This window comes from Mollisia scopiformis, assembly GCF_001500285.1.
Source record: "Mollisia scopiformis unplaced genomic scaffold LY89scaffold_22, whole genome shotgun sequence".
NCBI classification, from domain to species: Eukaryota; Fungi; Ascomycota; class Leotiomycetes; order Helotiales; family Mollisiaceae; genus Mollisia; species Mollisia scopiformis.
The window spans coordinates 169,184-194,382 of NW_017263602.1; the positions used below are offsets into that span (position 1 = coordinate 169,184).

Sequence of the window (25,199 nt, forward strand, 5' to 3'; positions counted from 1 at the left end):
AAATCATATACCGAAATCTGCAGGTGACAGAACATCGAATCGAGTACAAGGATCTCTGTTTGCACGGCAAAGGTAGTCGGTAGCATTAGTTCTCCCACCTTCCTTTCAAAATTCGTCTCTTCACGTTTCTTTCTCTGTTCCAGTCCCAGTGCCGATTTTCGAATCATCAGCCATGGACTTGTTGACTACTTTGGATGAAGAAACTTTGGCGCTGATCTTACGGCTCCAGATCGACGACAGTGTCGAGCTTTGCCCTTTGGCAGAAGCCAAGGGCAAGGGACGTGAAGGAGACTTATCGGACTCTCAATTGGCCTTCAAGGTCTACAGAGAGGATCTGGAACGCAATGCAGTTATGTTAAAGGACCGCGTCATTACGAAGAGCATCGCTCGTGCATGCCAGACTGATGGCAACATTCTCACCGCTTCCCTTGCCCAGGAACAGACAGCCAGTTCTGACAGAGAAACTGCTTGTAGGCTTGGTGGTACTCAGCTGCCAGTACCAGTCGAGCCGTGGACCGTATCTTCGGAATTCCTGGACGATGAGATCTTAGGAAAGCTCTCTGCCTTATATGTCACCAGTCCTCTTGAAGACCCTGTCTCCGAAGATGATACCCTGGAGCTAATTGTTGGTGGAGACGTGGTTGAGATTGACGTCGATGGTAAGTATTTCTGACATTTTCTCGGAAGCAAATCAAAAACACTGAAGCTAGTAAACACTTTCTCTAATTCAATATAGGAGCAGAGTCTTCTGGGTGGGCTACCTCGAGGAGGCAAACAAAGCGATCTAGACGACAATGTACCGCCTGTCAAGACACATTCATCTTCTGCGAACTGGGGCGTGCTTCTTGTGGTCACGAGTACTGCCGTGGTTGTCTCCATGAGCTATTTTCAGCTTCTATAACAGATGACTCGCTCTTTCCTCCTCGATGCTGCCGCCAGCCAATTACTTGCGGGGGTGGCATGCGCCTGTTCCTAACGACAGACCTCGTTCGACAATACGAGGCGAAGAAGGTTGAGTTCGAGACTGCGGACCGGACATACTGTTCGAACACTACATGTTCAATCTTCATTCGTATAGAACATATCGCCAAAGAGAAAGCCTATTGTCCTGAATGTAGTACCTTGACCTGTGTTATCTGCAAGTCCGGATCCCATCTTGGGGACTGCCCAGAAGACACTGCACTCCAGCAAGTCCTAGAAACAGCACAAGAAAACGGATGGCAGAGATGCTTTAACTGTCGTCGTCTAGTAGAACTAGAAATCGGTTGTAATCATATGACGTTCGTTCCCCTTCTTACCTTCGGAAAGCCAACACTGACCGGACAGTTGTACCTGCGGAGCACAATTTTGTTATTTGTGTGGAGAAAAGTGGAAAACCTGTGGATGCTCACAGTGGGATGAGAATCGTCTGCTCGCTCGGGCTAATCAAGTGGTTGCACGCCAACCTGCTGCACCTGTTCCGCAACAAGCAGCGCGCCTTGCAGCCGTCGTGCAAGATCTCAGGCATAGACACAACTGTGACCATGAAAGCTGGAGATATGTTGGTGGGCAACACCAATGTGAGCAATGTCTACACACGCTACCATCGTACATCTTCGAGTGTCGGCAATGCCATATGCAGGCATGCAATAGGTGCAGGAGGAATAGACTATGAGCTCTTCACTTGAATTGCTCTCAAAAATGACATCCTTTTAGATAGTACCATCGGTATCGCATAGTGATTTTGCTCTTGTCGAATACTCTTATCATATGCTGTAGTCTGTATGCATGAGACAGTCACTTTTCTTCGCTCGCTGTCAGTGCCCTGCTGTTTCTCTTGCAACTTGCGCCTGAAATCCAGTATGCTCTCTATATGAGAGCAGATCTCCCAGATATTGTGCAACATATTTCCACACTTTCACCAGACTTTTTTTTGGAAGGATGGTTGAGTGCAAGCGAGCTCTTATTGGGAGTGCTGAGATACCACCAGCCATGGGTTATGATCATGGAGCACAGGCATACTCTACAGAGGAATCATTCACTACCATAGCCTTGTAAAATATCGCTTCAGTTGTTCCTATTCAATGTTTGCAGAAAAAGTTACGAGGTGAATGGAACTTGCAGTCTGAGCGGGTGACCGTTTACTAGCGCACTATTATGGCATATATAAGGACTACTCCTCAAGGTTAGATTGTTCCTTAGGAGCCTCCAAAGCAAGATACATTGTACGATCTCAAGTTCAAGTGAAATCAATACGACTTGATGCGGAACCAATACCACTCGTTATCAACCTCACCATCGGCATCAGAACCAGAACACACCACGAGTACCTACCCCGCCATCACGATTCAGACGCCGCCCGATAAGGCATGGACCCGCGACGAATGCCGAGACTGGCTGAACAAAGTGGGGGTTGAGGCATGCCACTTGGATCCTCGAGAGGCTCTGGCGAAAGCGCAGCTGTGGGATTGGACTAGTGTTGTCCTGATCACGAAATCGGAACGGGATCTGAGAGACATTCTCGGCAATGTCCTGGGGATGGAGGCCTATGCGAGAGTATATGACTCGACAGTAAGATTCTTCCCAGGCCACATGTATGTTCCCTCAAAATTCCCAGGCCCTATAGAAGTTTCCTCAAAAATACCTTGAGTGGAGAATTCTAACAGTGAGGCATAGTTTGAAAGAAATGCCCTCACCAAAATTCTATCGACGCTTGCTGTCGTTGATCGCAACACGACAACACCCACACGAAGAATTATGATAGTAGATTCTCTTTTCTGGGTCGCAGGAGTTTTGATAACTACTGGCACGGTGCATTACAGCCTGACGAATGCGGAGTGGACAAACCTGTGGTACTGCTGCGGATTGCTCGTGATTGTTGGGATCGCAGCGGCAGTGTATAAATCATAATCCAAAACTGTAAAGGCGAGTAGGGTTAAGGAAGCTGTGTTCTCGATTCAAGGGAAGCTGGATTTCACGAAGGAGTATGAAAGTAAAGTTAGAACAGACACTTCCTACCAAGCGAATCCACTGTTCCCAAAAAGGCAAATGTCCGCGGACAAAACGTTGTACGTGATATCCCAGATTCCGTCACAACTCATCATTCGCCGCGACCCTCACTCTTCCACAAAGAAATTGCTTAATCGATTCAACTCAAGGACTCCAGCATGGACAAGTCCGCGGCGAATTCGACCAAGCCTCAGCGCAAACCGGGCAGGAAACAAAGGATTCCCTTGTCATGTGAACCGTGCAGAAGCAGAAAGTCCGAAATCTCCTACACATGTAATATGGCCATGTCTGACGTTCAATAGGCTTAAATGCGATCGGAAGCAACCATGTCAGAACTGTTCTGTGCGTGATAACCCGAAAGGATGCCTTTTTCTAGGTCCCGAAGGAGGGCCCGCTACGTCCCTCAAGCCGATGCAGGTCGAGGGAATGCAATCACGTATAGACAGGCTAGAACAGCTTGTCACGACTCTAGTAGCTCAAGGCCATGATCCAAATGGCAGTATCGGCTCTTCTGACAATAGTGGAAACTCTGAAGCATCCATTCCTGAGTATGATTCTTCGGCGTTTAGAGCCCCCTCGGCTCCAGAGCGTCACACGCCGCCTTACGAGGAAATAGAGCACGGAGGGGGTGTAATGAAAGTTGACGGCAACGCCTCCATGTATAAGGGAGCAACACATTGGTACGACGTTCTGCAAGAGGTAAGTATATCTTCGCTCTCACACTTCTATGTCGTACGCTGTTGACTTTATAAAGCTTAACGAGATCAAGAGCTTTTGGAGCCAGGTCCAAGAAAATCCAACTTTAGGCCTAGAACCTTCTTATTCGGATGCAATTGATGGTCCCAGTCTTTTCTTTGGCGTTGGTCAACCGACAACTCTGCCAGAGTTGTTGTCCTCTTTGCCATCTCGACCTGCCGTCGAAAAACTGCTCACAAGATTTTTCGATAATGAAGAAGGTCCCGCACCAACCTTCCGTGAGTCATCTTATCACAGCCTTTATAATTTCACTTTTAATTGCTTCTTAGATATTCTGCATAAGCCTACTTTTATGAGACAGTACCGTGAGCACTTGGCTGCTCCAGACAAGACGCCTATCATGTGGCTTGGGCTCTTCTTCGCAGTTCTAAGCCAAATCATGCTATCTTATAATCTTAGTGGAGATGAACCTCCCGAGTATGAAGGCATTTCGGCATCGTTATCCCAGCTCTACCGAGTAAAAGCAGCCCAAAGTCTAGCGATGGGTGATATCTCTACATGCAAACCGTACACGGTTGAGACTCTGATCTACAGCATCATGTGTGAATGGGGTCGCAATGGACAAGGGGATGCACGTGTTTGGTTGATGGTGGGTATCCTCGTTCGTGTTGCGCTTCAGATGGGCTATCACAGGTAACTTCACCAGCACTCTATCATACATTGTGTCTGACGACCCGACAGAGATCCTTCGCAGTATCCTGAAATAACAGTCTTTCAAGGCGAAATGCGTCGACGAGTCTGGTGTTTTGTACACCGAACAGATTCTCTGACCGCATTTCTTTGTGGACAGACATGCTCAATTCGTGAGCTTTCTCATGATACTCGACAGCCTGCGAACTTGTACGATTGGGAACTATCCGAGGACATGACGGAGCTGCCTCCTTCGAGACCTATAATAGAGCCGACTCCTGTCTCATATTTGATTGTGAAGGGCAACATCCTTCTTGTACTCGGCAAAGTCGTCAACTTGCTAAACGACTTGGGACATTACCCCTACGACAGAATTCTAGAGTTGGACACCGAGCTCGAGAGAACTTTCCAGGATACCCCTGCATATTGGAAACTTCAGGATTTCAACGATGTTGACAATGAATCTCCGTCACTCGTTAATCGGCGAATTCAGTTAGATTTCCTCTACAACCAAGGAATGTGCGTCTTACATCGAAAATTCTTCGCTCAAGGAAGGCTCGATGCCCGCTTCGAGAGATCTTACACAAGATGCAGAGACTCAGCAATAGCATTACTGGCTCAACAACATTTCTTGTTTACGCAGGCACAGGTGAAGGGCTCATTGATTGCCCGACACTGGTATCGAGTGTCCTATACAAGTCACAGTTTCATCCTTGCCACTATGATTTTGGTCTTGGATATTAGACATCGCAGAGCAGAAGCTCGTGCGAAGGATATTTTCATCAAATGCACTTTGGAAGCCAACGCCTGTATGGCACTCCAGAATGCCTGTGTCATCTGGAAGCAAAAAGCCGACGAAAAGGACTCTGCTGAGGCTGTCAAAGTATATCAAGTCCTGTCTAACATGCTGAATACTCTGGGCTTTGGTGAGTATGCGGCAATGCCAGGGACGAAGCAAGTTGTCATCGTTCCTGAACTAGCACAGCCAGAAGATATTTACAACCCTGGAATATCTTTTGCACCTCCGCTGGACATGGACATTGACTGGGTAAGTTTTCTTTCATCTCCCAATTTTATGTATCATTTTATCTGATAGTTAAAGGACGTCTGGGATTCTTACGTCGAGGGCACAAGCTTTGACGACGCATATGGTAACCCGCAAAACTTTGAGTTGGTATGATGTGACGACGCAATTCTCAACACGATACCCAGTCGTCGACTCACAGCTTCACTTTTTGAAGAACATTTCTGGCGGTGTCAAACCTAGCAAACCCAGCCGCAGCTCATTCCCTTTTTCGATTTCGGCAGCACGCTCCTTCAACTCATCAATATCGAAATTGGCCCACATGAATCTTCCCTTCATGAAATTAGCTTCCGGACCAGCAAGCCACACCATCAGACCTGCAACAAGGCTGGCTGTAGACGTCAGTGGAGTTGCAAATTGATGCTCGTCAAGAGCACTCACCATCGTCCATTGGAGGTACTTTGGTCTTCTCAGTCATCGCAGTATCGACCACTCCTGGATGTACGCTTATTACTCTGATCTCGGGATGTTCAGCTTGCATGCATTCAAGCATTCTTGCACAAGCTATCTTGGAAGAAATATAGCTCGACAATCCTGGAGGCTCTGAACTTGTAGCGAGACCGGCGTTCACTCCCAGGAAGACAGCGTTCGATCCAGCATGGAACAGAAAGGATTTGATCACATTAAACGTCCCTTTGACGTTGATTTCGAACCCTCTCCACCAATCTTCGTCGTCCGCCTTTTGAAGAGGGACGATGTCTGATAAATACCCCGCATTGGATACAAGCACATCGATCTTGCCCAAAGAGCCTTCGAACTTCTCGAATGCGCTTTCTAGCGCTGATTTGTCTGTGATGTCTGCCACAGCATACTCGATCTTAATCGAAGTGGAAATCGAGGACAGTGTTTCTGCGCTGGTCTTGAGATGATTCTCACGTCGACCAATGAGTCCAACTGCTTTTGCTCCTGCTTCGGCAAATGCTTTGGCGATAGCAGCCCCGGTGCCTATCCCTCCTCCTGTAATAACCACTACCTTGTTTTTGGCTGAGTTTTCCGGTCTGGTTGGAGATATCGTTGGGTGTACTTTCGTGTGCCATACCTTCGTATAGGTCGGCATAAATGACGGCGCCTTTGTGTTTGCGGAGGAAGTCATTGAGAAGAAGAGGAGATTACCTCGTCACTAGTACTGGAAGTCGAGGCTCTGTTTCCTTCCTTAGCGTGTATACTCTTATACACTAAAATCTAATTGAAATCGTATTTCAATGATTGACTCTTAAAAAGATTCTTCGTGCGCAAGTATTTGAAGGAAAGAGCTCTTACTGATGTGTTCTAAGTCTCTGGGTTTGACTTGTATAAGTAGCGTGAAAGTGATCCTGTCAGCACTACCGCTAGCTCGCCAGCATCCAGATTCCATACACCTTTGTACCTGTCTAAGGCTCTAAGTTGTCCAAGCGTGATATCAGCATATCTAGCTGAGCTGTCAGCTTGGAAGCAGGACTTGTGAATGGTTCTCTGCCCGAGATGAAGCTAGAATCATTTATCTCATCCATAGTGTCGAATCAATTCCCATATTCGTTATCCACTTGATTCTATCAATACCTACGTACATCCGCCATGACCTCCACGGGACTTTTTATGAGATTTGAGACGAGGCAACAGCCTGCTTTGTGAGAGGAGGTCTGACAACGCGAATTGACGAATGAAGAGGGTGAGCAGCGAACGCTCGTGATTGGTCGGTTTGTCTCTGCAGGGGACGAATTGTTCGGCAATCATTCAGACATTCAATGTCCTGCAATGACGAAGAATTTGTGAAACGTTCTGAACGCCCTAGCGATATGCGGGATCATAAAGCAATTATTATGTTACAGCATTGCGTACCGCAAGAACAGAAGCATCTTTTTTACGTAAAAATCAGTGAGGATATACATAGTCACGTGCAGACTATCCAAATAAGGTTAGGCTGTTACCCAACGCTTAGGAGAAATTGACAGTCATCGGCTGAAGCTCGAGATAAGAGGGACAACCGAAAAATATACCAACCAACAAGTGTTGTTTCTACACAACGCTTGCGTCGATACCCGCTGCTCTGACTCGCCCGATCCAATGCCTCAGGATTGCTTAGCTTGACTGGCCGAATTGGCCAAACTGGCGTGCTTCCATTTCCCAGTCCATTGACAATCTACAGTCCACTATTCGCAGAACTGGGCATTGAGCGGATATGCATTGCCACTTCGATGCAGATCCCATTGGCCACCGCAATGCAAGTAAATACGTTGTTGATTCCCTTACGTCTCTCTTTGTCACCATGTCCCTGCCGTTGTGCTGTCATACATAGAGATATCGATAAAATCTGCAGGCAGATGGCCAATTGATATCCATTTTTCCCTATCTCTATCTCGCTGCGTTTCTCATATACATCTCAATATCTCGGTAGCATTCACGTTCCAAACACTTACAGCAGGAGTTTGAGAAATGGACGATTCCAAGGATTCAAGGTCATGGCTCCCGAGCTTCTTTCGGTCTAAAACATCGTCGCCGACGTCTACCCCGCCAAACGAGCGTTCACCCCTCGTTCCCAAGTCTCGTCGCTCTACAGGTACCACAGCAGCAGAGGGCTCAACGAGCTCGGAAGGAGAGACTTTTGTAGTTGACGACGAACAATCTATAACACGACAATGGCTCTCGGAATTCCTTATCTTATTACGAGGCTCAGTGCCAGTGATATTAGCATATACACTCCAGAACTCTCTACAGACTTTCTCGGTCTTGATAGTTGGACGACTAAGCCCTGAGGCATTGGCAACAGCTGCATTCAGCTACATGTTTGCTATGTCGACGGCGTGGTTGATTGCCTTGGGAGGATCGACTGCTCTCGATACATTAGCATCCTCTACTTTTACCGGGAGCAAGAATCCCCATGATCTTGGAGTGCTTCTGCAGCGAGCCTTTATTGTCCTTACCCTATTCTACATCCCAGTCGCTATTCTCTGGGCCTGCTCAGCACCTGTCTTCAGACTCCTAGGTCAAGAAGAATACATCTGCGTCGACAGCGCCAAGTTCCTCACGGCCTTGATCCCCGGCGGGTTGGGCTACATTTACTTCGAAGCTATGAAGAAATACCTACAAGCACAAGGTAAGCACTCCCCTTTCATCACTTCTCACCTCGCTAACAGAACCCCCCCAGAAATCATGCGCCCAGGGACCTACGTCCTCCTCCTCACCTCCCCCCTAAACATCGCCCTCAACTACCTCTTCGTCTACACCTTCAAACTACACCTCATCGGCGCCCCCCTCGCAACCGGCCTCTCATACTGGATCTCTTTCCTCCTGCTCGTCCTCTACGCGCGCTTCATAGCCGGCTCCCGCTGCTGGGGAGGCTGGACTCGCGCCTGTCTCTCCAACATCTCTACATTTGCTCGCTTAGCTGTCCTAGGCGTCATCCACGTTGGCACCGAATGGTGGGCCTTTGAAATCGTCGCTCTGGCAGCGGGACGACTGGGCACAATTCCTCTGGCGGCGCAAAGCGTCATTATGACTACGGATCAGGTTATGAATACGATTCCGTTCGGGATCGGCGTCGCGGCTTCGGCGAGGGTGGGTAATTTGCTGGGAGCGAGGAATGCGAAGGGGGCGGCGAGGGCGGCGAATGTGGCCGCTTGGTTGAGTATGATTATGGGGCTTCTGGTGTTGATTGTTTTGATGGCTGTTAAAGACTTCTATGCCAAGATATTTAACGATGATGTGGATGTTATCAAGCTTACGGCTGATGTTATGCCGTATGTTGCTTTGTTTCAGATCGCCGATGGACTGAATGGTTCTTGTGGTGGTAGTTTGAGGGGCATGGGACGACAGCATATTGGTGCTGCTGTCAATTTGGTGAGTTATTATATGGGAGCTTTACCTTTGGGGATTTGGTTGGCTTTTCATGGGTGGGGATTGGCGGGACTTTGGGTGGGGCAGTGTATTGCGTTGTATCTTGTGGGAGCAATTGAGTGGGTTGTTGTTGCGTGGAGTGATTGGGAGTGGCAAGTCAAGAAGGCTTTCGAGAGGATGGATCATGGTGATGTTATGGAAGGTGGGGATGGAGATATGTTGCCGGAGGCATTACCTTACGGTGGTGCAGCTGGTGGGGAGAGGCCAGATGTTTGAAAGACATGGAAGTGTTATGATTGACGATTTACGATGGTACGATACTATAGAGCGAGGGGGCCGTTTTTTCTTGTATTTAAGATTATTAAAAACTTGAGTGGTCTAGATATGCTTTCCAAGTACAAAATATAGAATAATATTTGACAACTCTCATCAATTTCTGTTTCATTGCTACTCTCTGAGAGGTAGATTCTCATTAATATTTTCTAGATTCATCATGTAGTCCGAATTCCGAACGCGAAAGGTGGTCTCACATTTATAAGATCAAAGATTCCAGGTCAAAATGGTCACAGATTCAATTTCTATGAACCCCAAGAAATCATCCGGCCAAAGATAAGCCCAACGAAATGATGCAGTTCAGATCCTAAACCTAAAGCCCTTCTTGCCAGCCTCCGTGGTCCCACTGTTGATAGCCCCCTCAACAAATATTCCCTGATCAAGCTTCTTGTTCAGCCTCACAAGAATAAGTCTCAATACGACCGCCGCAATCATAGCCATTATCGCCATCGCACAATTAACACTCATCGCCGTCACGTATCGGGGTCCAGCACTCGCATCGTACATATAACTCGCATAAATACTACACGTGTTCGAGATAGCGTTGATGAAAGCTAAGGCCGCAGCTCGTTTGGCAGGTGGTCTGGGAAGGGAGTTTGAAATCCAGGCCAAGGCGACCACGTAACCGGTATACACGCCGGGCACCATGAGCATCATGGCGAAGTAGCGGGGTCCGGTTTTGGTAGTGCAGGCTGCGAGGATGAAGGCCAAGACGGCGAAGCAAAGAGGACAGACGATGTGGAAGAAGCGTTCTCCTGTTCGGTCTGCGTGCCAGGAATTTAGGAAAGTGGTGATAACAGCTAGGACGTAGGGTGGAGCTGTAAGCAGAAGAGTGTCTACGTTGTTGTAGTTTAGTGTTTTGACAACGGTACTGCGACACGAATTAGCTTTGATTATTGTGCCTTGAAACAAGTGCTTACGGGAAGAAGTTAGTGACGGTTCCGCTGGCGACGATTCCAAAGAGCATGAACATCAAAACATAAGTCTTGATATCCGAGAATGCAAGTTTGGCACCCTGGAAGAAGCTCTGGTGCTGAGCATCGATCCAATCATCCTCTCCAATATCTTCTTCCAGACGCCAGATGGCTAGCTGTCGTTCTTCTTCGGTCAACCAGCTGGTCGTTCTGGGAAAGTTAGGCAGGATGAGGAAGGAAAACATTGCTACTACGACGGTGATTGCTCCTTCGATGATGAACAGCCAGCGCCATGCTCGGAGACCTCTTGCGCCGTCCATATGCGCTTGGATTCCTGCTGCAATGAGTCCCGAGAAAGCTCCACTGATGAGAGCACCGGAGTAGAAGATTGCAGTGCGGAAACCAAGTTCTTTACGGGTGTACCAGCAAGAGAGGTAGTAAAGACAGCCAGGCTATTCAAGTCAGTGACAGTATCAATCTATTGGAGTGTAAAACTTACGAAGTAGGCTGCTTCGACAAAACCTAGCATGAATCGACAGGCAATGAGACCACCATAGTTCTGACACGCTGAAGTGGCTCCAGATATAATACCCCAGATGACCATACAGCTGGGGAGATAAATTGCAGGTTTGCCTATTTTGTTGAGGAAGAGGTTCGACGGGACTTGCATGAGAAGGTAGCCAACAAAGAGAATCGAGACTGATGTCTAATCCTAACTTAGCAATATGGTTCAGCATCACATTAGGTAGCATACCTGAAACTCAACACCTTTCAGGTCCAGATCGGTGAGGATACCAGCGAGTTTAGCAGCTGCGATGTTGTTCTGGAATCTTGTCAATTTAATTGTCGCAGCGAAGTAAGTTTGCTGCACATACTCTGTCCAGGTAATTCATGATATACATGAGGACTATCATCGGCATCAATCTCAAATCGATCTTTCTTCTCAACCTCTTTTCCGCCGTCTCTCTCTCTTTGGGCGTCATGCTCCGAATCAGCTCAGGTGCTTGGAAGACTCGAGTCGGCCTTTGTGACACAGCTTCATTTCCTACAAGATCAATATGTTGATTTGTGACTTTGCCGTCAGATCCCGACTCTGCGTCTGCGTTCGAAAGGCCAAGGCCCTTTTCGAAGTTGTCGTGCGCAGTAGACATCTTCACTTCTCGATAGCAAGTCGACGTTCGGTGAATTGAAGTTTGCTTCGAATGATTGTTTGAAAGGAAGGAAGACGTGAAGAGTACAAAGATAAAAAGATGAGACGAGGTTGAAATAGTACTGCGTCTGCGTCAAGCAACTCTGGGTGATCCCCGGGAAGGTGGATCGGTACTTGGTAAAAGTGAATTCTGGCTGCAGCCGTCGGTTCTACTTTAAACACTGCCAATCGAAGCTTGATCTCGGCCAACGCGAGCCGGTTTTGTTGGATTTTTGTGGGTTTTCTGGTGATCCCCAGTGTTACTCCAACATTCCATAAATTATCCAACCACTTATATTGTTTTCGTGGGACCGGAACGTCACTCTTATTGAAGGGGGCGGGCGCGGGGTAAACTATGTTGAGCTTGGCCCGAGGACTTAGTAGCCGCTCACCATGCCTGTTCTGACAATAGCTCGATGCGGTAATTGAAAGATTGCCGACCACTCCGGATAGTGACACTTGCATTTATTCAAGTTCGAGTAGAGAGTACCTCGTGATGATCAATAAAAAGCAACACGTGAATAGGAAAACTCCTAAGAAGGTCTAAGTAACCCATCGTCTGGAGGCCGAAGCTCTAAAGCTCGTAGCAAAAACATGCTTGGTGTATGTCCATGAATTCGCAAAAAATGTAAACGTCGATATTATCTTTTTATTTCGGTACGAATGGCGTATTGTTCCGCCCAGACGATGACACTACTAACAAGAAAAGATGCCACTCAAATTGAAAGCTCATTTTTGTATATTATTCTGCAGCTGAACTTGCTTGCAACTTGGTTGGTCTTTTTTATCCAACGTTTTTTTACAGCAACTGCAGCATTAATTTATCTGTTTTACTCAACTTGGCTTTGGAGAAATTCAGACAATCAAACTTGCGACTCTTCTGCTTGATGTGAATCACTAGGCAAATTCTGACTGATTGTATCATATGCATGCCGTTACTGACTGCATGACTTCATTCCATTCTTGCGCATGTCATCGGAAACGAAAAAATTACACCTGCTTCAATGTCTGCTGAGCTTCGAGTTCGGTCTGAACACCGCCATCTTTGGTATGTACGGTAGCACACAGCCACTCCGTACTCGAACTCAAGAAAGAGACTGTGTACAGGAAAAATGTTAGCAAAGTTTTGGAGCACGGCAAGGCGTGGGCATCCATTCATCCTTCGCATTTACAACAAGTGATTTGCGAGAGTAAATGATGTGAAAGAAATCAGATCATACAGGACGTAAGACCTCCTTGGCTGAGCCATAAACTTGGCGATATGCAGGGTAACAAATCGATATATACGATAGAAACATCAATCTGCGTTGATCATGATACGGCTGCCCGATGAATCTAACATCGTCTCATTTTCCTTCGATCCCGAGTCTTTCTGGTGTCTAGCGGCAATACTGTTATCTTGTCCTTCCACGCCTCTCGGCGCCACTCGCATACCAGATCCTCGCATGGTTTCGGATGTCGCAAGATTCTTCGATAATGCTCCAACATTCATGTAACATGCGAATCGGTATGAGCCACATAAATTCGAAATTTGTTCGATCGATGGCAGTCCGATGCCGTGGTGCAGGGCCCACATCCGCTGCTATTGTCCGGGATCCGAACAAGTAAGAATGGCAGGTCAATGTGCGGGACAAGGTATGCAAACTTCAATGAAAAGTATCGTGGGAGCATGATGCAGTTAAAGTTTCGATTGTTTCGCTAGAATCTTCTGTAGACCTTCCTTGAGGTTGCTATTGAGGCCATTGGGCGAGGGTCGCCCAGTCTTCCTGTCAACGAAAACGTGGATGAGTTGACCGATACTTTTGACTTCTTCAACCCCTCGTTCGAACAAGGCGATCTCATACGTGACACTGCTTTTACCGAGCTTATTGACCCGAAGACAAAGCTCGGCTACAGCAGGAAAGGCAATAGACCCAAAGAAGTCTCCATGAGAATGGACGACCAATCCGTACTGATCTGAACTTGGAGGATGAAGACCACATTCGTTAATCAGATAGGAGTTTACCACCGAATCGTATCTGGGACAGAGTTAGAGTTGTGGAAGAGTGAATGTTGAAGTCTAACGACAGGAGCTTCGGTGAAGGTTCACTGACAAGAAGTTGTAAATTGAGTTATTCATGTGATCGTACATATCGTTGTCTGACCTGAAGTCTATAAGTGCAATTCGCCAGAAATAGTATCGATCCTACCATCTTGTTCTGTATTCTAGGATGTAACCATAATCCGTCCTCTTGCGCGCCTTAAGCTCCCGTTGAGACATAGCGAATGTTCTATGCTTCGTTCGACAGCGTCCCAGCTGTTCAATCGATCGAGAGAATAGCAGGAGCAGCAGGAGCACCTATGCAGAAGAGAGTGTAGAACAGGGACCGTGCAGAATACGAAACCTGAGAAAAAGAGTTTTGAGTCAGGAACCGTCAATCTTCCTCATTTGAATCCAGCTGTTTGAACCGAGGTGAGAGTTAAACCTTATTTCTGCCACCTCTTACCGCATCCGGTTTGGGCTTTGCTCGCACATGGTATCGAAATTATTTTTTTGACTTCTCGATCCCTCATCACGATCTTGAACAGAACACGACCACAACTGGAAGTCTCAGACTTCGACAATCCCGCTGGCGCCATCCCCGAGGGTCATAGCGCTGCTGGCTCGGCGGCGTGGAATCGTTCATCCAACAATGGCGCTGATTGACGTTCCCCAAACGACATCCTATCCACCACTGGAGGAAAAGAAACCTCTGGGAGCAACGCCCACAGTTATTGTGACACCATGCGATCCTTGGCCTCGTCCCTACTACCTTGAAAATGGGTTGCGACGCGTTGCACCATATCATTTTACGTACAACACGTATTGCAAGGAGAGGTGGAGGGGACGAGAGCTGCTAGATATATTTTCAAGCGAGTTCAGAGACCGACCTCTCGAGTATTATGTAAGTCGCCCGGGACGCTATTGCGTCCATCTCAGTGCTGACAGACATAGAAAGACGCCATAGAACGGGGAATGGTGACAGTAAACGGAAAGCCTGTTCCAACGACTTCACACATTGTCAAGAATGGCGACGTTATCTCACATACTCTACACCGCCACGAACCTCCTGTGACGTCCCTTCCCATCTCAGTCCTACACGAAGACGAGGACATGATTGTTATCAATAAACCAGCGGGAGTGCCAGTTCACCCAGCAGGCAGATACAACTACAACTCGGTCGTAGAGATCATGCGAGCTGAACGAGGGCACACTTGGAACCCACTGCCTTGCAACAGACTCGATAGGCTGACCAGTGGCGTAATGTTCATTGGCAAGCATGCGAAAGCTGCGGAGAAGTTGAGTATGCAAATTTCAGAAAGAACAGTCAGGAAAGAGTATATTGCACGGGTGAAAGGCGAATTTCCAGATGGTGAAGTTGTATGTGACATGCCAATCTTGCAAATATCTCCCAAACTCGGTCTCAACCGAGTCCGAGCAAATGGCAAGGCTGCACGGACCGTATTCAAGAAGCTTGCGTACTACACGCCCATCAAGGAATCCGAAAACTCAAAATTAGGGGACCAAACTGAAACTGACGAAGCGAAGCAATGTGCAGCTTCCGAAGGATACTCGATTGTCAGATGTCTACCTGTAACAGGGAGAACCCATCAGCTGCGAGTCCATCTACAGTTTTTGGGCCATCCAATAGCTAACGACCCTATATACAGCAATCGGCGTGTGTGGGGTGCGAATCTGGGAGCGAATGATGCAGACGCATCACACGATACGGACGAGGATATCATTACCCGTCTTTCCCGCATGGGCAAATCAGAAGTTGCTGATGCTGTGGCATATCACGATGAGATGGTTGACGAGTACAACAAGAAAAAGGCCGAGAAGATGTCTGGAGAAGTCTGCGATATCTGCCAAACACCACTTTATACAGATCCTGGGGAGCAGGAACTCTCCTTGTGGCTACATAGTCTCCGCTATGAGGATGCTGGGGGTTCTTGGAGCTATGTTAGCCCTCTACCCAATTGGGCTTTGCCACCTCAGGGCATGCAAGGGCCGACAGAGGTTGGAGGGATGGAAGCTCTCGTGGAAGCGGTGAAAGAACAAAACCCTGAGATCGCATAGATCTTTTGTGGTCTTGGCATCAGCGAACAGACACTCATACGGGTCAACCCTTCCGTAATCGAATACGATGCAAAGGCGATTCAGACCCAACATGGAGAAGTCGGATAGCCATCACCAAAAGATCACAGGTCGAGAAAACCAACTCCGACGTGCGCAAGATGCGTCTGAAACAAGAGGCATTCTTATATGCACTGCCACAGTCGTTTGATCTAGAACTCTAATCAGGTGGAAAGAGTAAGTGGCAGTGGCAAATTTTCGTTGCGTGGGTTATTACCCTTATGCAAAGCTGGAGTCAGACGCCAGGGACTGACTCTGTGAGAGCTGGTGGGGGAAGATAGGTGAAATCCTTGGAGGGGTCTCCAGATCGAAGTCCATGGATGCATAACAAGCAATCAGAGCTCGAGAAGCGAGTATCCAGTAACAGACTTGCTTCAGGCACATTGAATAAGGTCGTTGCGGCTTATGTCCAAGCGGTCCATGTCCACGGCGTCGAAGCCAAAGAGTCTTCTCCATTTGAAAGCCCATAGCTTCCAAGCCACTAATGTCGTTACGCTATGAAAGACCAAATTCCTGTAAGCAGGCCCACACTAGCAGACCCTGGATCCGAATCTTTCACATATTTTGTTGTTTTGTGTGATTTTGAGTTTGTGACATGTGCTAGCGTAAAAGTCTATTTGGCGAATTCCTACCACCCTTTCGATCCTTATACGCAAGAGTCAAGATGGCTTCGAACCCCCACAGCGTACGTCCCGAACATTTGCATTCCATTCATTAGTAGACTTTTTAAACAATCCAAGCTTAGGGATCGCATCGCTGTCCATGTCCGCGACGGCCTTTGCCATCTCATCATATATCCCTCTTGCAGCCTCCCAAAAAGAAGATTTTCGCCACGAAGAGGATCAATATCATCTGTTTTGAAATATTACTTTCTGGCAGAAACTGGCAGGTCCTATCATACGCAGTTTTATTTTTACAGGCGACAGTTGTTACCATCAATCCCTTTTGACGGCCTTGACCCGACTTTCTCTCGTGGAAAATACCTGACGACGCCTAGACAAGCCGATTAGCCGCCATAAAGGCAGCCGCCCTGACAGCATGTCCGACGAAAATCCCACCTTTTACGACAATGATCAGTCGCAAGATCCTCCTGAGCACCAAAGTAGCAATAGCAAACCTGGAGCAAAACGCAGAGGTATGAGTACAGTGTGGTAATCCGAATTCGAATGTAGTGCCGTTGTCCACATGAAAAACTGAGGATACACACATCTAACAGAATTAGCTTCTCGCGCCAGGACTCGAAGTGTCGCATCCTTAATCCCTGAGCAACTCGCTCGAAAAAGAGCCAACGATCGTGAAGCACAGCGTTCTATACGGCAACGGACGGTAAGCACGACACGCACGAGAGCTGGATATCGCACTAGGTAATGTTTGCTCACAGCTAATGGGACATTCGTTAGAAAACCCACATTGAGGATCTAGAGCGGAGAATCCGAGAGTTGTCGGGAGATGATGAACCACAAAGTCTTGAAGATGTACGGCGACGAAATGCAGAGCTGGAAGAAGAACTTAGGCATCTCAGAGAAGCCTTGGGCCGGTCCGAGGGCAGTTTGACATCTTCGCCTGAGTTGGCACCTGTGTCTAGTAAGTCTTTTAATACACTGTCGAGACATATTCTCTGTCAATTTACCCCAAATTGATACTACACCCGCAGTATCCGCCTCCAGACTCTCGATGCTGTGCTCTTTGCCCGATGGAATGGAACTGACCAGTATTTGCTCTGAAGCTAGATATGGGATGGACATGATAGATTCTCCGTACTCATATTCACCGCAATGGCTCTCCTCTTCACCTGGTCAATCCTCGCTATCTTCGTCACCGTACTCTAGTTCCAGTGCTGGCGAATTTATGTCATCTCCGGCACCAGATTATTCAACATTAGAACATGGCTTCTCAGACCCCGGAAGTGCGAGGAGCGATACTTTCAGTCCAAGCCTGGCAATAGGAGACACGGCTAGAACACCTCCTCACATTGCTCCTGCCACAAACCGTAGATGCATGCCATTCAACACAAGACCTCATTTTGGACGTAGCAGGTCTTACCCCAATGGAAGACTGGGTAGGGAATCCCCACCGTACGATGTAATCATGCTCACAAGTCGCAGGGCAATCATGGCAACCAGTCTCTTCAAACATGGCTTCCATGATGACCAGCAACATGTCAGGAATGCCTCAACCTACTCTGCAGAGTCAATCCATGGCTCCAACCAGTAGCCCCTCTGGGCTAAACAGTAATGTGGTGGGAATAGGTCCAGCACCAACAAGCCACCCTATCGCACCAACCAGCAATCCTCTGGGGATGGACGCAAACATCTCGGATATGGCTATGCCCATACCCAGAAAAGTACAATCTGCCTTGATCAATGATACCATACCTGAGATTGTGTCCCCGATTCCAAGACAGATACAACCTACTCTAACAATGAACGGAAATATGTCGAAAATGGATTCGCTTGTGCCGAGACAAGGACAGGATTTCGGGTATGAGGTTCCCCCATCTCTTGTAGACCAACCCTCTCTCCACACTTGGGAGCTTCCACTTCGTTTCGTACCTCCAACGGGCCCAGTGGACAGCATATTGATCGGACTGTTGCAACGTCAGAGAAACATAGCTCTATCAGGGACCACAGGCACAGCCCTCACCGGGCCTTATCACCCTAACCTTAGAGGCCTTCTGAACCTGGAAGATTCTGGCTCGTCACATCCAGTAGCATCTGTTCTTGCCAATCTCATTCGTCGAACCGAGTTGAAGGGTCTGGCCGAGAAAGTAGCTGCTATGCATGTCATATATCGACTGATGCAATGGCAAGTTTCGCCTTCTGCTGAAGCTTACAACAACCTTCCAACATGGTACATTCCACGAGCTCCGCAACTCACGACTGCGCATCCCATGTGGTCGACTTTGGTAAGATGGTTATTCTCTCCATCCGGTACGTCGCTGATTCCAAGGTAGATAGTATGGGGAAAACTTCGCGATATAGTCATCAATGAGCAAGAGACATATGCAACGGAGGAATTCCAGCGTATATACACAATCAGCTTGAACATTAACTGGCCATATGGCGATGAGAACATACTGGTATTCGAAGGCGACGAAATAAAAATGACGGAAGTCTTCAAAAGACACGTCAATAACCAGGCGAGTTGGAGTCTGGATGAGCCGTTTCAAAGACGGTATCCTGAGCTTAGGCACGCGTGCAGGTTCTCAGAGATTGCAGGGCCGGATCATTCTCCGCAACCTATGCAGAATGTCTATCATCGACAATAACTCTGAATAAGTACTGAGAAACTTGATACTTGGATTTTTGGTGACAGGAGTATGAACAGGAGGAATACTTTGGAAGCATGTGAGAATGCAAAATATCACAAGGAAAAGCGGCGTCGGGTAAAATAGAAATGGGTATGAATTGAGTTGTTTTCAACAATAGACCAAAAACTTCCTGTACACGATGAGCTCCTTATATGTGTCGTGTGAAATAGCAAGGGATTCAAGGTACGACGTTGGCAGAAGCATCATTTCTAGCCCAAGTACAGTCAGTGACTTCTGATAAGTCAGGATAAGGCTTTGGTTGAGACGTTTTGCTCGGATTCGTTGCGTGAACATGAGGGAGTTGAGATTGCAAAATATAGACAGAATAGCACTACACAAAGGAAGAAGAAGAAATGAATACAACCACGACTTCTCGGGGTATGCCCGTCTTCTTTATCAATCTTTAGATTGTCCAGGCGTTTCATTCCCAGACAAAAATGATGAAATATGGAGATTTAAACTTTCCTCCACATTGTCCCACTGAATCTAGACCCCCGAAGATCTTCTCCTCCCGGCACATGCTTTCGCGACAAACCCCATCACCAAACTTCGCGTCGCAACCCCGCGTCTCGACTCTTCACATTTCATGCCCAGCATGACGCATATGGCGCGCGCAGAACACCATGCAGATGAAGACGAGATTACGGAAGAAGAGGATGATAATACGACTTTGCACCGCAAAACTACAGCTCCTTTAGACACGGATGAGTATATCAATCGTGTGTCGCATGCTTCAATGTCCAGTCGCAAAGACTAACAGCCATAGGTGTTACCGGGCGCACTTCAGGCGACGAATCTGATTCCGACGTTCAGATCACCGATGTACGAACGAAGAATGATAAAGGGAAACGAAAAGCTGTTCCAGGAATATGGTCTTCTGAAGAAGAGGATGATTACGAGAAATTCAAGAATAGAAAGGCCGTGAAGAAGAAAAAGGTCGCAGCTACGAGGAAGAAGATAAAGGAAAGAGAGAAGCAAGTCGCTGCCAGACACAAAGCTGCTAAAATCAATGGAGAGTCTTCGAAAGAAAAGAAGGAGAGGATGTGGGGAGATGTGGAGGACTACGCTGACTTGATGGACGACGAGGTCCCCGAATATCTGCAGGAGAGAAGACAGCAATTTGATAGGGAATATCAGACCATGCATGAGAATGGGCTACGGTTGCCACCGAGGTATGACGATATCGAGTTCTCAGATGACGAGAGATTGGCGGAACTGGATGAGAGGCCAGACTTTCCAGCATCTGTGGAATTGTCCCGCGAATATAAAGACATCGAATTACCGCATTCTGCAGGCGTCATACCAGCTTCTATAGCACAATATCTGCGAGACTATCAGGTGGAGGGCGTTAAGTTCTTACACGAGCTTTTTGTCTACCAGAAAGGAGGTATCCTTGGAGACGACATGGGTTTGGGGAAAACTGTCCAAGTCGCGGCATTTTTGACTGCAGCATTTGGAAAGACCGGTGATGAACGAGATGGGAAACGAATGAGAAAGATGAGAAGGTCTCCACGAAAACCATGGTATCCCCGAATACTCATCGTCTGTCCTGGATCTCTAATCCAGAACTGGAAAAATGAGTTGGAGAGATGGGGCTGGTGGCATGTGGACAAATATCACGGAAGTGTCAAGGAAAGAGATGAGGTCTTACAGACTGCAGCTTCGGGTCGATTAGAAGTTGTTATTACCACCTACAACACTTACAGAAATCACAAAGAGCAGTTGAATATGGTGGAATGGGATTGTGTTGTTGCCGATGAATGTCATCAGTTGAAGGAGCGCTCTTCGGCTACAACACAAGCTATGAATGAAGTTAATGCTTTGTGTAGGATCGGTCTTACTGGAACTGCAATACAGAACAAGTACGAGGAATTATGGACTCTATTGAATTGGACGAACCCAGGCCGATTTGGACCTTTATCTACTTGGGTATCAAGTATCAGTGAGCCACTGAGAACTGGACAATCGTATGTGCCTTGCCTTGAGACTCTATATTCCACTAACGCAAATCTAGTCATGATGCCACCTACCATCAACTTAAGCGCGCAAGACAAACTGCGAAGAAGCTCGTCCAGAATCTATTACCTCAATTCTTCCTCCGCAGAATGAAAAGCCTCATCGCTCATCAACTTCCAAGAAAGACGGACAAAGTCGTTTTCTGTCCACTTACAGATATCCAAAGAGAAGCCTATGAGAACTTCCTTGATAGCGAAGTCGTGCAAATTGTCAAGAACTCGACGGACATGTGCGATTGTAATTCGGGCAAAAAAGCGGGTTGGTGTTGTTATGCGACACTGCCTGATTCTAACACGAAGTGGCAGGTACGAATATCCTTCATTGTTTTGAGATTTATACTGAATTTGCTTAGGCCTTGGTATTCCCTCTTATTGCTACACTTCTGAAGCTCTCAAATCACCTCGCTTTGTTGATACCCAGTGCCTCGGATCCCAGTGAGAAACAACAACGCGATCTCGACTTCTTACAACAGATGGTTCCAGATCGCTGGGAAGACCTGTACAATCATCGAGACTCTCTGTTTAATTTATCAAATCCAGAGTTTTGTGGCAAGGTAAAATCTGCATCCAGACCCATCTGACCAGACTGACCGATTTGGTAGTGGAAAATCCTCAAAATGCTGCTCAAGTTCTGGCACGAGAACGGAGATAAAGTACTCATCTTCTCGCATAGCGTCAAGCTGCTGAAACTGCTCGAGCACTTATTCAAGAATACAACCTATAATGCGTCATTCCTCAGCGGATCTATGCCCAATGAAGACCGCCAAACGACCGTAGATGACTTTAATTCAGACCCAGCCCGATTCGTTTTTCTGATTTCCACCAAAGCTGGTGGTGTTGGTCTCAATATCACATCTGCCAACAAAGTCGTCATCTTCGACCCGAATTGGAACCCCAGTTATGATCTTCAAGCCCAAGACCGTGCTTACCGTATCGGCCAGCAGCGAGATGTCGAAGTTTATCGTCTTGTGTCAGCTGGCACATTAGAAGAAATCGTCTACGCAAGACAAGTATACAAGCAACAGCAAGCGAACATTGGCTACAATGCTTCCACCGAACGTCGTTACTTCAAAGGTGTGCAGAATGCCAAAGATCAGAAAGGCGAGATTTTCGGTCTGGACAATCTGCTCACGTTCCACGGCGACGATATCGTGTTGAGAGACATTGTAAATAAGACCAACGTCGCTGAAGCTAAGCGTGGTATCGACGTCCTAGAAGTCAACATGGATGATATACTCAATGACGAAGACAATCCCCTGAGAGTGGATAATGACGATAAAGGAGATGCAGCAATCTCCCAACTCGCCGCTATGCTCACGGAAGGAGAGAAGAATTCGAAGAAGCAGAAACAGAAGCCCAAGACGGATGCTATCGCCGCTATTCTAGCCTCAGCAGGAGTTGAATATACCCATGAGAATTCCGAGGTAGTGGGTTCTTCGAAAGTCGAAGCAGAGTTATCTCGTCGTGCTGAAGAAGCGGGCAACGACGTTGACTATGGTGAGGAAAGACTCTTTGCCGAAAGTCAGACCGTATTGTCAGAAGATGGCAAGGCAAAGTATCTCTTCCATCCACCTGAAGAGGTCATGATGCGACAATTCTGCACCATGGCGAAGACCTTCGGTTTCAGCAGTGCGACAGAATTTGCTTTTGTCGTTGAAGGATGGACTCAGAAGCAGAGGACGGATTGTCTCGAACGATTCTATATGAAGAGGAGAGACAAACTGGCCGCTCCAAACGAGGTTGTAGATGGGGTGACAGCTGGTAACGGAGTGTATGATATTGTAGCTAGGGCTGCAGACACGAACACCAAAGCCGACACTACGATGGATGATCTTGAAAATCTGCTTGATGCGATGTCAGACGATGAGTCGGAACCCAGACCTGAGACTAAATTGGTTGTTCAAGACGATGTAGAAACAGAAAGCGATGAGGACGATGAATTATGATCTATGATACCCTGGGACATTGTAATGGATAGGAGGCAGGTTTTCAGGCTAGCAACTTATCGTTGCTCAAGAGTAGAAATCTATTTTGATGATGCTACCTATATGCCATTCCAATCCCAATGCCGCTTTGCTCATATCATCACAAACGGGTATTTCCTCCTCCCAAGTACAAAGCAATGCATAGACACGCACAATCCCTCCTCTCCATCCAAATTGGAAGTCCGAAGTCCGCCTGCCCAAATCCAATCCAAAAGTCCATCCCATACCTAACCAGCCCCACTATATATCCAAGTACACGAATCAAACTATCTACTCACTGCTCTCCTCATCACTACCAGCCTTAACCTCCTTAATCACACGACCAATTCCCTTTCCACCCTTTCCCATCCCCTTCTTTCCCTTAACGCCCTTACCCCTCAATCCAACGGGTACCTCCTTCCTCACAACCCCATCCTCAAACAAAACTCCAATGTCCGCTCGTCGAGCAACAACCTTCTTCCAAAACTGCTTGCTCACAACCCCCGTCTTATCTCCCTCCGTAACCACATTCCCCGCCTCAGTCCGCGACCATGTGATCGCCGGGTCAGCCGCCATCGCGGAGCGGAGCGGGATGTAGATACTCACGTCCGCACTGGACGACGGCGTCATTTCGCCCTCTGAGGATAGAGCCGAGAACGAAAGGTTCGCTTGGCCGCCCGCGCGCTTGATTCCACCGGATGCGAGGATCAGGGGGTAGTTGGCGTAGGAGGTCTCGTAGACGATCAGGTCGGGCAGGTCCTCGGAGTCGATGGTGAGAGGGGTTAGGATGGCAGAGGTGGTGGTGGGGGTAGCGGGCGTTTGGAGGGAGGGGGACAGACGGATTTGGTAGTCGGAGGCGTCGAGGTCTTCGTCGGAGGAGTTTTCGGTGGAGGGGTCGAGGCGGATTGCAAAGCGGGATTTGTTGGAAGTGGGGGAGGAGATCAGGGCTTGGAGTTCTAGGAAGGTGATTTTGAGGGAGGAGATTTGGGGGGCGGCGAGCTGGAGGTGGTTGTTAGTATGTGATTTTCAAAAAAGTGGGGTAAAGTGGCATATTGAGAGAAGCATACAATATCATCACAGTCAACCCAGCCTTCTGAATCGGCTACGAGCTTCTCGGCTCCTTCTTCTTGCTCTTCGTTCTCGTCCACGGTGCGTTTCAGCACGAATGAGAGGGCTTTGGAGATCAGGACGTCACGCTCGTCTACGACGCTGTAGCCACGTCCGCGGGTCTTCTTGGCTACGCTGCCACCGTGCTTTCCTCGTCCGTGACGGGAAGCATTGGGAGAGATTGGAGAAGGATCCATGATTCCACCGTCGAGGGAAAGCCCCTGGAGAGGTTGGAGAACTGCAGCTGCCATTTTGGAGAAAAGGGTCGATTGAGATGAGAAGAGAGATGTAAAGCTTTGGTATCAGAGAAGAGTATGAAAAGTAACAGAGAATAGTATGAATGGAAGAGAAGGAAGAAGAGGGGGAGCTCCAAAAATTTATGTTTCTATCAAGCAGACGGTGTGACAAAAAATCTAGCTCCCTTATCCGGGCATCTGCACCGACTTGTCCACGAAAAAAAGGAGGCGTGCCAACTTGTTGCAGAGCCCAGCCAACGGACTTCATGCCATCGATTTACCCATCCTATTGCCTGCATACTATGCACTCAGTCATAGGCACTTGCCTGCTCTGTTCGTTGCTGCAGCGGGGTCCGTTCCTGCACGCCTTCAAAGTAAACATAGCGGTGTGGAGATCGTTATCTACTCGTGTGACAACGAAGGCTCTAGCCAACGGCGCGACCCGCAGGTCAGACGCGTGCATGTCTCTGATCCGTTCATTTTAGTTGCTTGCGGGGCGAATTCTACATGTTTGATAAAGAGAGGAAGAAGCGGTGTGTGAGCCGTAGCGTGATTGGTCACGTGTTTGCCTCAGGATATGGGGAGTTTCAGGACTAGCTTCCCAGCCTCCCACCGTTCACGCTGGTACCGCCGAGGAAAACTATCAATAGTCCAGCTTTCTGCATGCATTTGTTGTGAAAGTTGTGTTGGCAGTGCGGAGTCGA

General features: G+C 47.8%; 11 protein-coding genes across 11 annotated transcripts; 7 read left to right on the top strand and 4 right to left on the bottom strand.

The window, feature by feature from the left end:
- Positions 1 to 172: 172 nt before the first annotated feature.
- LY89DRAFT_653328 (uncharacterized protein) lies at positions 173 to 1,708 on the top strand (the record flags this gene model as incomplete). The annotated part of the gene is made up of 3 exons (XM_018212247.1): positions 173 to 629; positions 737 to 1,280; positions 1,327 to 1,708. 3 exons carry the CDS (start codon positions 173 to 175, stop codon positions 1,652 to 1,654), a joined length of 1,329 nt encoding a protein of 442 aa, XP_018066211.1. The 3' UTR covers positions 1,655 to 1,708.
- A 388-nt stretch (positions 1,709 to 2,096) lies between these two features.
- LY89DRAFT_214216 (uncharacterized protein) lies at positions 2,097 to 2,756 on the top strand. The gene has a single exon (XM_018205888.1). The coding sequence runs from the start codon at positions 2,242 to 2,244 to the stop codon at positions 2,626 to 2,628; it is 387 nt and encodes a 128-aa protein (XP_018066212.1). The 5' UTR covers positions 2,097 to 2,241; the 3' UTR covers positions 2,629 to 2,756.
- A 318-nt stretch (positions 2,757 to 3,074) lies between these two features.
- On the top strand, positions 3,075 to 5,690 carry LY89DRAFT_214223 (uncharacterized protein). The gene is made up of 6 exons (XM_018205889.1): positions 3,075 to 3,241; positions 3,291 to 3,687; positions 3,743 to 3,962; positions 4,014 to 4,377; positions 4,426 to 5,422; positions 5,477 to 5,690. The coding sequence occupies exons 1-6, from the start codon at positions 3,147 to 3,149 to the stop codon at positions 5,552 to 5,554; spliced, it is 2,151 nt and encodes a 716-aa protein (XP_018066213.1). The 5' UTR covers positions 3,075 to 3,146; the 3' UTR covers positions 5,555 to 5,690.
- Positions 5,559 to 6,833, bottom strand: LY89DRAFT_214228 (NAD(P)-binding protein). The gene is made up of 3 exons (XM_018205890.1): positions 6,719 to 6,833; positions 5,840 to 6,599; positions 5,559 to 5,790 (listed from the first exon to the last, which is right to left on the bottom strand). The coding sequence occupies exons 2-3, from the start codon at positions 6,549 to 6,551 to the stop codon at positions 5,603 to 5,605; spliced, it is 900 nt and encodes a 299-aa protein (XP_018066214.1). The 5' UTR covers positions 6,552 to 6,599; positions 6,719 to 6,833; the 3' UTR covers positions 5,559 to 5,602.
- Positions 6,834 to 7,456: 623 nt separating this feature from the next.
- Positions 7,457 to 9,670, top strand: LY89DRAFT_653336 (MATE efflux family protein). The gene is made up of 2 exons (XM_018212248.1): positions 7,457 to 8,531; positions 8,583 to 9,670. The coding sequence occupies exons 1-2, from the start codon at positions 7,871 to 7,873 to the stop codon at positions 9,545 to 9,547; spliced, it is 1,626 nt and encodes a 541-aa protein (XP_018066215.1). The 5' UTR covers positions 7,457 to 7,870; the 3' UTR covers positions 9,548 to 9,670.
- Positions 9,671 to 9,837: 167 nt separating this feature from the next.
- On the bottom strand, positions 9,838 to 11,953 carry LY89DRAFT_653341 (pantothenate transporter liz1). Its single transcript, XM_018212249.1, has 5 exons — positions 11,394 to 11,953; positions 11,273 to 11,341; positions 11,018 to 11,224; positions 10,525 to 10,970; positions 9,838 to 10,475 (listed from the first exon to the last, which is right to left on the bottom strand). Exons 1-5 carry the CDS (start codon positions 11,667 to 11,669, stop codon positions 9,905 to 9,907), a joined length of 1,569 nt encoding a protein of 522 aa, XP_018066216.1. The 5' UTR covers positions 11,670 to 11,953; the 3' UTR covers positions 9,838 to 9,904.
- A 1,432-nt stretch (positions 11,954 to 13,385) lies between these two features.
- On the bottom strand, positions 13,386 to 13,967 carry LY89DRAFT_593405 (thioesterase superfamily protein-like protein; the record flags this gene model as incomplete). The annotated part of the gene is made up of 3 exons (XM_018209747.1): positions 13,386 to 13,725; positions 13,801 to 13,851; positions 13,897 to 13,967. The coding sequence occupies 3 exons, from the start codon at positions 13,965 to 13,967 to the stop codon at positions 13,386 to 13,388; spliced, it is 462 nt and encodes a 153-aa protein (XP_018066217.1).
- A 412-nt stretch (positions 13,968 to 14,379) lies between these two features.
- Positions 14,380 to 15,806, top strand: LY89DRAFT_593698 (pseudouridine synthase; the record flags this gene model as incomplete). Its single annotated transcript, XM_018209764.1, has 2 exons — positions 14,380 to 14,631; positions 14,682 to 15,806. 2 exons carry the CDS (start codon positions 14,380 to 14,382, stop codon positions 15,804 to 15,806), a joined length of 1,377 nt encoding a protein of 458 aa, XP_018066218.1.
- Positions 15,807 to 16,695: 889 nt separating this feature from the next.
- On the top strand, positions 16,696 to 19,179 carry LY89DRAFT_214257 (uncharacterized protein). Its single transcript, XM_018205891.1, has 6 exons — positions 16,696 to 16,998; positions 17,086 to 17,189; positions 17,264 to 17,447; positions 17,590 to 17,922; positions 17,969 to 18,768; positions 18,817 to 19,179. Exons 1-6 carry the CDS (start codon positions 16,902 to 16,904, stop codon positions 19,129 to 19,131), a joined length of 1,833 nt encoding a protein of 610 aa, XP_018066219.1. The 5' UTR covers positions 16,696 to 16,901; the 3' UTR covers positions 19,132 to 19,179.
- A 589-nt stretch (positions 19,180 to 19,768) lies between these two features.
- Positions 19,769 to 23,019, top strand: LY89DRAFT_673684 (uncharacterized protein; the record flags this gene model as incomplete). The annotated part of the gene is made up of 6 exons (XM_018213376.1): positions 19,769 to 19,892; positions 19,940 to 21,140; positions 21,188 to 21,494; positions 21,542 to 21,742; positions 21,791 to 22,959; positions 23,001 to 23,019. The coding sequence occupies 6 exons, from the start codon at positions 19,769 to 19,771 to the stop codon at positions 23,017 to 23,019; spliced, it is 3,021 nt and encodes a 1,006-aa protein (XP_018066220.1).
- A 176-nt stretch (positions 23,020 to 23,195) lies between these two features.
- LY89DRAFT_709804 (uncharacterized protein) lies at positions 23,196 to 24,803 on the bottom strand. The gene is made up of 2 exons (XM_018217783.1): positions 24,220 to 24,803; positions 23,196 to 24,151 (listed from the first exon to the last, which is right to left on the bottom strand). Exons 1-2 carry the CDS (start codon positions 24,508 to 24,510, stop codon positions 23,444 to 23,446), a joined length of 999 nt encoding a protein of 332 aa, XP_018066221.1. The 5' UTR covers positions 24,511 to 24,803; the 3' UTR covers positions 23,196 to 23,443.
- Between the last annotated feature and the right edge of the window lie 396 nt (positions 24,804 to 25,199).